This window comes from Centroberyx gerrardi, chromosome 13 (assembly GCF_048128805.1).
Source record: "Centroberyx gerrardi isolate f3 chromosome 13, fCenGer3.hap1.cur.20231027, whole genome shotgun sequence".
Classification (NCBI taxonomy): Eukaryota; Metazoa; Chordata; class Actinopteri; order Beryciformes; family Berycidae; genus Centroberyx; species Centroberyx gerrardi.
Genome location: NC_136009.1, coordinates 15,704,091 through 15,718,150, shown reverse-complemented (window position 1 = coordinate 15,718,150; position 14,060 = coordinate 15,704,091). Strand labels below are relative to the sequence as shown.

The window sequence follows — 14,060 nt, the reverse complement described above, 5'->3', positions numbered from 1 at the left end:
TCCATTAGCTGCCACCTTAGTAACGGCTTGTCTTCCTGGGGTCCTCAAGGATTAATTCATACTCTGAAGAAATTACAATTGAAAACAAAGAGCATATAATTAGGCAAGGCAAACTTTATTTATATAGCACATTTCACATTAAATTCAATGTGCAGCACATGCAGAATAGAATAACGACGAATAATAATGATGAAAGTAGCCTGAATAAAAGACAAAAATAATGAAGAATGAACATAAGGGGAAAAGAAAAGAGGAGAAGAAAAAAACGTACTGCCTAGTGTACGAGTGCACACTGTATTGCGGGCTGTATCTTCGAGCTTATACCGTAATTCCCCTAAGCAGTGTGCATTGCTAAACGCACACACAGAGCCCGGCTCTTAATAGAGGGGCTCCTCCCAAGGACCTGACCAGTCTGTGTCGGTCGGGCCGGCCAGGCCGTTTGGTGGGTCTGTCTGTCGGTGACTGGGTGGCCCGGGCTGCTCGGTGTGAGGCCTGGGACGGAGCCACAACTGTTTCCTGTGAGCAGCCCAACCCCCCCACAACCTCTCGCAACTGGCTTAGTGGGTGGTATTCCCCTCCCCCGTCTTCTCCTCTCATCCTCCCCCCAACCTCTACACCCCTCCTCTGCTTTCCTCTCCTCTCTCCCTCAACCCCTCATCCAATCCTCTTTACCCCAAGCCCTCCTCCACTCCTCCCCTCTTCACCTCCCTCTCCTCCTAGCAGTCAGTAAGTCCATCCATTCTCACAGGCTAGGCCCAATGCTGAACACTTCCCCAACGGCCTTGTATGGGACAGTGTTGAACTCCTGTCTGCTGCAATTTTGTTTAAATTGTTCTTTACTTGCTTTACTTGGTCCTGATGATTCAATTGTGTGTAAATGTGTGCGCACGTGTGAATTTTTTGCTCTTTGCTCTTGAAATCATTTTGTTGCATAAATGGGATGTAGTCACTTAAACTTTGTCTTAAAAAATGTTTTAAGTATAGGCCTATGTGATGTTTGGAAACCACTGCTCTTATTGATACTGAGGAATAAAGACCAATCAGATGTTAATGGAAGGTTGTAATAAGAACATCAACCTGTTAGGAAACTTAGGAAAACAAAATGTTTAACATAACATAAAGATACTGTCATTGTCAAACATGAATTGCTATAAATGTTCTTTAAGATTATATGTTTTTGTTCTATCACTGTTTTATGGAAAAGCTGACCTTGTACACTGTTGTAAATTAGGATGTGTTCTTGATCTTGCCCTGATAAATAAGGATAAAAACTTAGTCTGTGGTGCATTATACAATATGACCAGCAGAGAGCAATCTAGCTGTAAAAACAGAAAGCAAAATACTGTCAGTTACAATTTACTCTTGAGAATAAGAGCCAACAGCCTACACTGTGGCATGTGAGCCAATATCAGAAAAAGGTCTTTCCTCTACTAAGTGTATTTTTCTACTGTATTGTTCAGTTGGGTGTCTGGTTTGATTTATCTTTTCATAATTGAACTTAGAGTACGTCCAACAAACACCCGACAGCAGGAGCTTTAAAACTGAAATGAGCAAGTAGTGAGGCTGGAACATCGGCTCATTAAAGCATATTAGTATTCTTGGCATGTAGAGACCCACTGAAACATGCCAGTGACCCATTTTGGTTCCCGGCCCATCATTTAAGAAATGCTGCCATGTAGACTAAGCTTACTCTTCAAACATCAGTTCAAGCAGTGAAATAGTTCAAGAAGCAGTTTGTTCACATATGAGCGCTGCCACCCACACCCCCACCCCGTGCCCACGGCCACCTAAGTTTGTCCAGCTGAAAAACTTTGTTTGTTTCTTCAACTATAATTTGTTTATTTATTTGGTGGCCACAGTAAAGAGTGGTCAGGCTTGTACACACAGCTGGAGACACACAGCTACAGGAACTGCTTGTCTGGACACAGGTTGGCTGGACCTGCAGTATCACAACATCAGCACAATGATGTCAGTCTCCTATTTCATTGTCTAGCGATTATAATTATTTGATTAGTAGTATTGTTAGAATTGCTTTGATTTTTTTAGTAATTCATATTCAAGTAGAAACAGGCAGAGCAGACAAGGAAAAATCATAATTTTTGTTTTTATCACTCTCTTGTTTATACTTAGCTTGTTGACAATGAATAGGGCCTACGTGTTTCACTTTGTACTAGGTGGGCTAATATCAAGAGGAAAATGACTCCTGCACACCAAATGAATTCAATTTTTCATTAAAGGTAGAGAGGCCTAATGTAGCCTGATGGATCTCAGTTCGCTAAGTTTGTGCTTTTAAAGAATCACTGCCATGTAAAATTGTAGTATTTCGTGAAGTGAATATAAGATCCTCATAAATCTAAAAAAATAAATAAATAAATACTGCAAGAACATTGAAGAATTCTTCAGATGGACATAGTTGTGAGGTTTATATGGGTTCCAGCTCATGTTGGGGTGAGGGGGAATGAATCTATAGATGCTGAAGCTTTATGACGAGATCAGGTGTGTCTATTCAAATGAGCAAGGCAGAAGCAAAATGTTTGATAAGGAGGAATGCAGTGGAAAGTGGCAAGAACACTGGGATGGAGAAACAGATACCTATACCAAATTCAGAAAAAAACTGAATACAGGTAGATATATGGGACAACACATTGCAGGTCATTAGAAAACATCTGACAGGTTTATGTGAATATATGCACTGGTGGAGATATCAGAGAGACAGAGGCAGGCAATGATAGTTGAACTGAACTAGAGGAAGCTGGAATAAAGGAGGAATATTTTGGAAGCTATCTGGAATGGCGCTTAAACTAAATTTTCTTTAATTATTCGAGAGAATCTGAATCAAGTAAAGAGATTTTTGGTGCTGTAATCCACACTCCGGAGCAGCAGGTGGCAGTAACGCACCTTAAAGAAGGATGCCAGCCATCTTTAAAAGGCAAGAAGAAGAAGGCGAGGGGGAGGAGCGGAGAGGAGGGCGGAACCAGAGAGATGCGCAGGTTATCTCCAGCCATGACCGAGTGAGAAAACAACCCGGAACGGAATGGCGATGAAGTGGTTGCGTTTTTCACTCCTTTTCTTAGGAGTTTTCTCGCTGTATTGCGCTACGTCGGCTGACAACAGCGGCGTGAAGAAGATGAAGATGCAGTTTGCCACGGGACCCCTTCTCAAGTTTCAAATCTGGTGAGCAACACTGCAAATACGGTCATTACGAGTCATTGTAAGCTAGCTAACGTCAACGTTGATTCTGGCTAACCGCCGCGCAGGCCGAGCATTGATTACAGATTGAAGCTAACCAACATTAAAGATGATAACGTTAAAATATGACTTTGGTCTTGCGTGTATTCGCTATGTATTACCCACTTAAATCTCAACCGCGGTCTAAACACACCGGGTTAGCAACCGTTAGTCTCTGATTTAACGTTAGCCACCGTTTTTCAGTGTGTATGTGAAAACATGGCCCCGCTTCCGCTGTCAAACAGACTAACGTTAGTTACGTTAAATCCAGTGATTGCCGTCTCATGTGAGTTTAGCTACTGGTTGGATTAACATGTAATTCCATTGTGAAGAATGGGATTAGCTACTCCAAACCCTGGCTAACTGCTGCGTTTGTCTGCAGCCATGTGATGTGAATGCCTTTGATTTTGTGAAAAAAGGGCAGTTTGGGATCCTAAAAAGCGTATGCTCGTGCAGCTGGTCGTATGGGTACCACATCCAGCCAGATGGATCCTTTTTAGTTATCCGTTGACGCAAAATAAAGATACTATGTGTCGTGAATGGATCAACAATGGATCCGCCAGTGTCTGTCCGATTTGAGACTTTGTTAATTGCTCAGTGCCAAAGTACAGAGAGCTGGACATGTGAGTTGCCTCGGTGCGAGTTCTCAATTTCTCTCTAATGTTCTCTCCAAAAAAATGTTAATTGATTGGCAGTGAAGCAGGTGAATGAATAATAGGTGGACCAGCAATAAAAGTTGAGAGTTTATTGATATAACAGATACTTGATGTATGCCAAATCCCTCAGCGGACTCTCACAATTTCGGAAAGATCTTTGACTATGAGGTATAAGGCAACATTAATCTGACACATTTTGCATTGGAGTGTGTCATGATCCACACAAAGATGGACAGAAAATGGCACGAATCGGGGCCAGAATTTTAAGTTCTGTGCCGCTAACTGGAATTTCACACCAGCACTAAAACTTTCCACTCAGAAGAAAAGCCACAACAAAAGATCTACAGATAACAGTGGAATTCACGTGTGCCAGACCTCAGGGCCAAGTTCACACTCCAGTCTTGCCTCCCAGCTGACCGTATTGTTGTGCCTGCTCTTGTTCCTCATGACTGTGCCTTCTGTCTTCCACACAGCATTTCCTGAGGGTACAAGCGGGTGTTTGAGGAGTACACGCAGGCCTTGTACCAGCGGTACCCGGACATCCGCATCGAGGGGGAGAACTACCTTCCAATACCCATCTATCGGTAGGAGAGAGATTGTCTTCCTCTACATTATAACTGGATTGTAACTAACCCAATTGAAGCAGTCGGATAGTTTCCTGGGATTAGCTGTAATTTCAGTGAGGAAATCTCATTGTGATGCAGTTGAGCTCATCTTGCCACGGGTGTTTCTGTGGGGGTTTTTTTTGCAGTCACATACAATATCTTAATCTATTGGCCCCAAATTTTATGAAACTTGGGTGAAATATGCATCATGTTATTGAGATCTGGCAGTTAGGATACAAAATTAGACTAATTGGCTTACGGGTGGTTCATTATAGTAACTAAATGGAAGCTTTGAATGAACATATCTCCTGCCTTGTTTGAAACTCCCACCATGAAATTTTCAGATTTCTGTCTCACTGGGTCCATCTGAACTACACTGTAATTTGTTTAAGATATCAATATGGCTGCTTGACTTTTTTGCTAATGCCTCCCACGATGCCCCACACCACCACATGCACCTGTAAGATAAGGATGTGTATATACTTTGTTCTTAGCGTTAGCTATTTTCACTAATTTCAGCCATTGAGAAGTGGTGTTTTTAACAGACAGTATTTACAATGAAGGCTTTGAATCATGTTTTTAAATAAGCAAATGAGACAAATGTTAAATATTTTTCTTAAGTGTAGTAGACTTGAATCAAAAGCAACCCTGCCACAGCACTGAGGCCGATGTTATAGCCTACCTCCCCATATTTTGGATAGAATTTGCTCATGAACGTTATTTTGCATACTGTTTTGTACCCTAAAAGGATATAGACTAGAATTTTACTACTGATGATATTCAAATTTCCTAATCAAGACAATCGGCATGTAAGGTTTTCAAAAACTGGGAAATAATTTTAGAAGCCTAACATACACTCGGGCCATCAGCTAATTCAGGGTGAGTGAGACTGCTTTGTGCCAATTAATGCAATAGTCCCAAGTGTGGTAGGTTGAAGGTGTGGTTATATCGGTGTCATTGAAACCCTCAGGTCCTCATCAGTTGAACTGTTAATAAACACACTAGAGATTAGGCCCTTACATGATGGAGACTGTATCATACCCTGGGCTTCCTATTCTCCAGCCTGTTCCCTCCCTGAGATATGGGCTTGTCCATCTGTGGCCTTTTCATTTGAAAGAAGAGGACCTTTTCCAATGACCTCTTATGTACTTTTAAATTTGAAGGGTTAAAACAAAATGTCATTGTCACTTGCTGAGAAGCATTGCAAGCAAGTTGGTCTTGAATGCAAAGTTTAGAATAAGTGTTACAGCCAAATCTTAGTTTATTCTTTTGAGATCTATTTTCCCCTGAAGAATCATGAACATTGAACATGAACAATTTAATAATAGTTAGGGCCTATTTGTGTTATAGTAGCAGTTTTTCAATTAATAGGTCTCAAACAATTTCAAAGGCTCAAAGATATATTTACCAGTGAGCTGGATACAGGATCACCTCTATCTCAATTCCATGCCTAGCCCTCTCATAAATATATGTTGAAGCCTTTGAACTAAGTTGGAACCTATAACAAGCATTGTCTGCTTTATGTTGCCATGTCCAGAAATTGTATTTCAAGCCGGTTTCTTGTTTTATTCCCTCAGACACATTGCTTCCTTCCTGTCTATGTTCAAACTGCTGGTGATCGGGCTGATTATCATCGGCAAGGACCCATTCGCCCTCCTTGGTATGCAAGCCCCAGGAATCTGGGTCTGGGGCCAGGAAAATAAGGTAAGGAGGGCGTTCCTGGAGCTGCAGCTAACAATACTGCTCTGATCCCATGCCATGGTTGTCACATACAGTAGTTTCAAGCATAACTGCATGTGAGGGGGCGGGGTCAGGACTCCCAGTGTGATGTAACTGAGCACTTGCTTTTCATGTGATCACTCGAGCCGTTGACAGTTGATGTCAACCTGGTTTGAATACAGAAATGTAGTACAGTGTACTGGGTGAAAATACGCTTAGCCGTGTTTCTAATACAGTTGTGTACATACACACCTCAGGCCCATGGGATTTCATTAGCTGTTCATTTAGGGTTTTGAGAGTCTGTTGGTGAGTATTGTTGTGTTTGGCTAGCAGCTTTTATCTCCATGGTTACAGACATGCCTAGGGGACCGAGAGTGAAGAGCCTGTAACTGCTAACACACAAGTATCTGCAAATAAGGACCCAAAACCAAAAAGACCTGTATGGCCTATCTATGATGCTTGTGTTTTAACAGAAGACTGAGGCTGCTAAAAGAGTCGTGTTTTTGATAGCAAGACAGATGATCAATAGAAAACCTACAGAATAGATAATGATTACCATGCACTTGTTTTGGTCTGCGTCAATAAACCACCACTTGTCCAAACTGGTCTGGCTGTCTCCAACTGTGTGTGTATGCGCACGTGTGTGTACGTGTGTATTTAAGTTGAACTCTCACCAGAGCGCCACATTCCTCATCTGGTTCTTTCTCCCTATTGCTGTATTATTGTAACTTTTCTGTTAGGGTGGGTTTTCTGATCGATGTGCTCACTGAGCACAGTGCTGCAAGGGAAAATGGAAGCACCATTGTCAGTTGAAAGAAACTGAACAAAAACGTGTTTTCTATGTATAAGTTTCCAACTCAAATTCTGTCTCTTTCAGATATATGCCTGCATGATGGTGTTCTTCTTCAGCAATATGATTGAAAACCAGTTAATGTCAACGGGAGCTTTTGAAATCACATTAAATGGTGAGACTCTTATTCACAATATGCTGATTGTATTGACTTATATTTTATTCCTACTACCACCTAAACACTGAACATTGTCTCTGGCTATAGATTGATTTCAGTTACAGTCATATGTTTGCCTACCAAGTAGTGTTGCATGGAGTACCACAGCAAAAGTATAGCAGTCCAAAACGTTTTCATGTCTAATTATGGTCAGTGGTATCTCAATAACCCTACCATCAATATGGCTGTGTGGAGATGTAATCAAATACAGTGAATTACATAATTTGTTTTGTGCTTCCATAGATGTGCCAGTGTGGTCCAAACTGGAATCGGGCCACCTGCCCTCCATGCAGCAGCTGGTGCAGATCCTGGAGAATGAGATGAAGATGAACGTTCACATGGACACAATGTCACACCACCGCTCCTAACCCGACTCTTCACCACCCGGCTGGAGCCAAAGGCCCCTCCATGTAAGTATAATAGTCTTTTTTTTTTCCAGTTGTAAGCTATATTTGCCAGTGGAGTTTCTCATACTTAAGGTTTGCTCTCTCTCTCGCTCTCTCTGCCTGTCTAGGTTTGAGGTGGGTTTCTCATTGGGCTGTGAAGTGATGTTTATGAAGGTCTGCGCTGAAGGCAGGAAGACTGCTAGCACAGACTGGATGTCCCCATCACTCCTCACCATGCCCCTTCGAGACGTCCCGCCCCTGACGCCAGAGTGGGATCCGTGGCAATAGTGCCGGCCATTCTGTCATTTTGTTGTACTGTTCATACTACTGCAAAATTCATCCTGGTGCAACATTAGGTTTAGGCTTACAGCAGTCCTGTGGACATCAGTGGTCCCATAAGGAGAGATTTAACATTGATTCTTATAGTCTTTAACTTGTCGCATATAATTGATCCATGTGAATAAAAATCTGTCATTTTTACCACTGAGCCATTATATAATTTAACAATTTTTGTTGGGTTTTTTTGTTCCTGAAGTAGCTTAGCCTTAGCCTTACATTCTCTGGTCATTGTCATGAAAGTGACACTGGGAAAATATGTCTTGGTATGATTTCTGAATTCTAATTTTTATATTTGCATAGCTTGAAGGAAGCTAAGAAGATTAATAAAAAGTATAGTAAGTATTTAACTGTGAAGCTGTGGTGTTTTCCCTCAATGCTTTGTGCCTAGATGAGGTTTACTGATTATTGTAGTGGAATGAGCTGACAAAATGATTTTGTAAGTGAGGCTAACTGAGGAGAAAAACAGATTCTAATTTCGGAAGTGACTGTGCATTAAAGTGGCTGAGGTGAAAACGGTTCTATGGTCAAGATTGTACTCATGTAACTGGGGTAAAGTTTGCTGAATAGCTTGGAGATTTCCTAAGCATTTGAGTTTACACCAATCAGTTGCTGCCATCTGGCTTTTCTTGAATGGCCCTGATAAGCTTAAAAGGAGTTATATGGAGCACGACAGATGTTGTCCCATGATACATATCAGATCAACCTGCTTTGTTTTCTTAGTGTCACACACCTTTTGTCCATTATCTTCCTCGTCCCTCTTTGATACTCAGCAGACGAAGATGAGTCGGCGCAGTGTCATGCTGATACTGGCATCAACTGAGAGAACGTGACAAGTTTGCTTGGCGTGTTTCTGGATGTAATCACATTGCTGCAACTAGAACCATGAGAGTAAAATTATGTGTAATGTTTCCACGTATCCAATACTCTGAAATGTGCTGGAAGATGGCTTGAAATGAGGGGATTTGGTGTGGGGCAAAAATCTTATCCGGACGGCCGCATTGAGTCAAGTCAAGATTGTTGCACATCTTGTAGAGCCATCTGCTCCACCTAATGTCGTCAGGAGGACTGGAGGCTACACACTGATCTGATTAGATGAGACAAAATGGATTCAATGTGAGTACAATGTAAGACTAAAACATACAATCAAGTTATGATTTATGATTAAAAATTATGCGGACATAATTTAATTTAGATGTAGGGTTAACTAAATTACTTATGCCATCTATACTAACTTAAAAAGATCCAATAAGGTCTGGTAACTAACTGAAAAGTAGTTCCACTAGATTTTTGTTAGTTTGTTAGAGTGGCAAGCAATCCTGGGACAATGGCAGACTGCACTGGAAATTTTTGCGCATTATATTGCAGTGCAAATTCTTTTAGCAAAGCAACTGTACATAATAATTGAGCATATTAGGATGCATTGATTATAGGGTTTTTCTATTGGCTTTTATCATTGCTTATTTCCTTTCCCACTTTCATGTTGTTATTAAGAAAATAACCCTATTAGGTTTAAACAGTTTTTGAAAGCAAAGGATATGCCAGTCTGTTCATCCTATATTCTGACATATGGATATGTTTGTTTAGTAACATCTGGACGTAAGATTGAAGATCATCAGGCACAAAAATAATATCTCAAAACAGGTGTTTTATTTTTATTTCAGTCTCTGGGATTAATACCTACTGATGGCGTCATAAACTGATGTTTTGAATTATTTAAAAATTTAATAAAAAAAATACTCATGTAAAATATCTGATCATTAGGATGTTTTTGTGATCACAGGTACATTTCAATTATGACCTATGGTATGTGACTTCATGAAAGCATCATAATACTATATTACTATCCATGTAACAGGACATTCTAAACAAATTCTTCTGTGAATTCATTTTTCTGAAAATTGTGTATTTTCTTCCTTTTTGACACACTTGTTAATGGTTACGCAAGAATGACCTTTTCCGTATTAATGATTAAGAGTGTCCTCTGGTGATACCACAATGTATAACTGATGCTTTACAAGAATTTAAATGCAATTATTCATCTCTTACCTCGTTATGATGGCAGAGCTGCTGTTGGTGAACATTATTACATCACAGACCATCCTGAAGGCATCTATGGATGAAGGCTCTCTCTCTCTCACTCATTCGAACAACGTCACTGACTTCCAGCAGCCTGCGGATAATAACATTGAGGCGAGGGGCTAGTGTGTCTCTTACAGGCCGCAGGCTGGAGGGTGTCTGCAGGCACTGGTGAAGACGCTTAATAGCCAGATGGACCCTAATCCTCCCAGCCGACACAAACAGCTCCTCCTTAGATATGGATGGTCCTGAAGCAAGCCTGTCTCTTCTACATTCCACCTGATGTTAAAAAATGTTCACAAATCATTTTAATAAATTAACAAACACTGTGACAAGGGTCAAAGTTACTGGCAAATATCTACAAAACTATGGAAGCCCGTTTCCGCCACCTGTAAAAAGAAAAATCCGGCACATAACTTTTTTTTTTTCGTCATCAAGTGAGATAATGTCAGAATTATGACTTAGTATCTCATAATCATAAATATGACGTATTAGACTAGCATCTCATAATTCTGACTTACCATCTCATAATTCTGACTTACCATTTCATAATTATGACTTACATCTCATAATTATGTCATAATTATGAGATATTAAGTCATATTTCTGAGAAACAAATTCAGAATTATGAGATAGTAAGTCATATTTATGAAATACTAGCCGTAATGTTGAGGAAAACTCAACGATGTGCCGGATTTTTTTTTTTACAGGTGGCAGAAACAGGCTTCTTTAACAAAACTGAAAAACTGACTGAAAATAGAAAACAATGATTGACTGGTACCTGAACACAGCAGGCACCCACACTGAACTTTGCCCTTTGGCCGCTTGCCAGGAAGGAGACAAACACTCGTTCCTGTCCCAGGACCCGGATCCCCACCATTCTGTTGAGGGATAGGAAGACGGGCCGCAAGGGGGTGGGAGTGAGGCTCAGGCTGCTCCAGCTCCACCGCCGAACTCTGGCACCCGCCTCATCCAAACACTGACCACCTGATCTATCTAGGCTCAGCCTGCAACATGTACACACACACACACACACACACACACTACAGGTTCAGCAAAAGGATGTGTTCCTCCCATTCAACACATGAATGCATGACATATCCTGAGTATAAAAATGGGGAATTAGTCTAATTTATGTTATTTACTTCACAATAAAAGTACACAATGTGAGACCAGAAGTTGTGTTTTATTGTCAGAATGGGGCTCTTACCAGATGGTGCCATTGCTGTGGTAACATGTTGCTCTGCCATCGGACTGGAACACGGCCCTGATTGGTCGATCAGGGGCGTGGCTGTCATCATAAACAATGCAGACCCTCCCCTTTCGTTCAGTGACCACGATGACCAGGGCCAAGAGGCCTGAGGGGTAACTGTTGCCATGATGATAAGGATGGGAACACCCCGTTGCAGAATACATATATCACACAAAACACATAAAAAACTCATTTGTTCTAGTGAATGGATACAAGACCTGGGCAGAGCCATCAGGGAACATGGTAAGAAACTTCATCCCATTGGAATAATGCTTCTGTAGAAATCCTGCCCCATCCTATAAAAATATACAAGCATAATGCAAAGCCAAACGATGATGTGTTCACGTGTTTGAATGTTTTTTTTTTAATTAATATTTCAGAATATTTATCCTAGGATGTTACAATGAAATTAAAATGCTTACATTTGGACTAAGTATGTGGTTTGTGCATAGAGCAGACCTGGTTTGACCACATGGTGGCACTATATGTTCATTTGCATCTGTTCAATTGAAAATTAAACAGATGCAGAACTTTATTGCTTCTATTCAGAGGAATTCTGACAAGTGACAAGTTTAGGACATTTACTCCAGTTACCACTTTTAGTAATGACTTTAGATTAAGTAGATAACTGTTTGTTTGGTCTTATGGGTCATGAAGGTAGTTTTTACCTGATGATGAGTTATGCCAAACTGAAATGCCTCGTGGCCACAAAAGGGAACCACCTCTGCCTCTTCCTCTTTTATTTTCAAGCCCTTCTGAGTCTCAGTATCATGAGTCACAGTCCAGCTGCCTTTTCCTGGAGCACAGGTGGAGAGCTGGAAGCTGAGGACCTTTGATGGTGGGATATCTAAGCAGTAGCATACAACAAACAGTTAACTATCAATGTAAATTCTAATACATAACCATTTATAGTCAGATGTTCATGTTTGTCTGCCATGAAAAGTAGGAAAAAGTGGTCACACATTCTAGCCTCGATGCACTGTATGTAAGTAAGCCAAAGTTTTGTCAACACAAGTCTTCATCAGGGCATTACCATGACTGAACGAACAGAATTTAAACTCAAGCCGAGTTACCAGATGCTGCTCACTGAGAAGCTACTCACAGGTTTCTGCAACAGGTGGGTGGATTGAGTTCTCCTCGTAGACTAGAGGTTGTTCTTGTTTTCTAAGTAGAGATGGACTTTAAAAGAAAGATAGGTGAGCTGACAAGTTAATTCTGACAAGTTGTTCATGATACCTTTCCTTTCACATGACATTTCCTGACTGGGCTCAGGTACAAATAAGTCAGTGGACTGAAACATCTCTCCCATTCCTGCAAATACCTAAACCTTTGAAGTATTGGAGTCAATTTTGTCCTCTGGTCCCGTTGTTGTTTTTATTTAGTGGCCCTATATGGAATGGTTGTAAGGATATCTTGGTGGACGAACACAAGGAAAAACATACACACACAGGCACATGCAAACAGACAACAAACACAACGCAGTTCTTCTTGCAACCCACTTTTTTTAGAACTTGATTTTATGTGACTATCTTTTATCAGCTGTTCTTTACTTTTTACTGCTGATTTTATCTTTTTTGTTCATATATACTCCTTTGCAAAGCACTTTTTGAAAAATGCTGTACAATTATTACTACTATTATTACTATTATTATTATTGCTGTTGTTGTTGTTGACTGTGGCGCTCATGAACTGACATTATTAAGAAATAGGCTTTTTATTATAAGCTAACAATCTCAACTCATGACATATTAAACTCAATTTGTGCCCGAACCCATTCAATAAGTCCATGCTTTAACTCGATATACCTGTATTCCTCTGTCTCCCTGCCCTGGAAGAGCAGCTCCTCCAACTCTGCGGTTGGGTTGTTGTCCAGTGGGGTCGGAGTCCCGGGCCCCAGGTTGCACCTCGCCAGAACCAGACATCTCTGATACACCAGCATCTCACACAGCTGCTGGTGCTGGGCACAGCAGAAGGGTATAACTGTCTGAGATAGAGGGTGATAGAGGGACAAACACAATAAAAACGACACACAGAAAACACCATAGACAGTCAGCACCACATGTGGCGAAACCATGGAATACATCCACTATCAGCCTCACCTCAGGATCCTCCACCCATATTAGATCCAGTGAAGGCCTTGGCTTCTCTCCACAGTACTCACACTTGACTGGGGGCTCTGTCAGATGCTGGGACTAGAAAAGACACAGTGTTCAGCATACCGAGTTAAACTGAGCTAATCAGGAACATGAAGAAATGTCATTGCGCATGGGATTTTACAACAGAAGGGAGAAATTTGATCTTGTTACCGCTGGAGGAATACTCGTCAAGTCTAGCGCCTGGTGGTCTGACTCCCGATTGTACCTCAGAACTCCTGCCAGTCTGGACCAGCGGGTCGGTAGATCACCAACTGACTGTAAACGGTCCTCTTGCATCCTCTTACCAAACACAAAGAAAAATACAAATCTAATTAAATAAACAATGAATTAATGAAAGACGCAAATTATGGGATAATTTCATCCTTGATTTACTTAAGATATACAAAAACAGAGTTGAAAAGGAGAAAAAAATGAATTTATTTATTTTCCACTTCATCCTTCTTACATGATCATCCAGGAGAGAGAACACCTCACTGAGATCTTGCTCTAGTTTAGCACCGGCGACATCTAATGGTAGAAGAAAAGTCACTATGGCATGAATAGACTGACAGATATAGTGATGTACTCTCACATGTCTCAACCATTTACCACATCTGAGATGAGGAGACAACAGTCTATAGGCAACAGTTCTTCTCA

The 14,060-nt window shown here is 40.9% G+C and overlaps 2 protein-coding genes across 2 annotated transcripts; one reads left to right on the top strand and one right to left on the bottom strand.

Moving 5' to 3' along the window:
• The first annotated feature begins 2,986 nt into the window (after nucleotides 1-2,986).
• Nucleotides 2,987-8,456, top strand: selenot1a (selenoprotein T, 1a). Its single transcript, XM_071925116.2, has 6 exons — nucleotides 2,987-3,174; nucleotides 4,358-4,468; nucleotides 6,067-6,193; nucleotides 7,086-7,173; nucleotides 7,459-7,625; nucleotides 7,730-8,456. The coding sequence occupies exons 1-5, from the start codon at nucleotides 3,035-3,037 to the stop codon at nucleotides 7,581-7,583; spliced, it is 591 nt and encodes a 196-aa protein (XP_071781217.1). The 5' UTR covers nucleotides 2,987-3,034; the 3' UTR covers nucleotides 7,584-7,625; nucleotides 7,730-8,456.
• Nucleotides 8,457-10,028: 1,572 nt separating this feature from the next.
• On the bottom strand, nucleotides 10,029-13,700 carry LOC139931550 (uncharacterized). The gene is made up of 8 exons (XM_071925084.2): nucleotides 13,575-13,700; nucleotides 13,368-13,460; nucleotides 13,096-13,252; nucleotides 11,937-12,064; nucleotides 11,482-11,564; nucleotides 11,227-11,385; nucleotides 10,782-11,023; nucleotides 10,029-10,279 (listed from the first exon to the last, which is right to left on the bottom strand). The coding sequence occupies exons 1-8, from the start codon at nucleotides 13,698-13,700 to the stop codon at nucleotides 10,029-10,031; spliced, it is 1,239 nt and encodes a 412-aa protein (XP_071781185.2).
• Nucleotides 13,701-14,060: the final 360 nt, after the last annotated feature.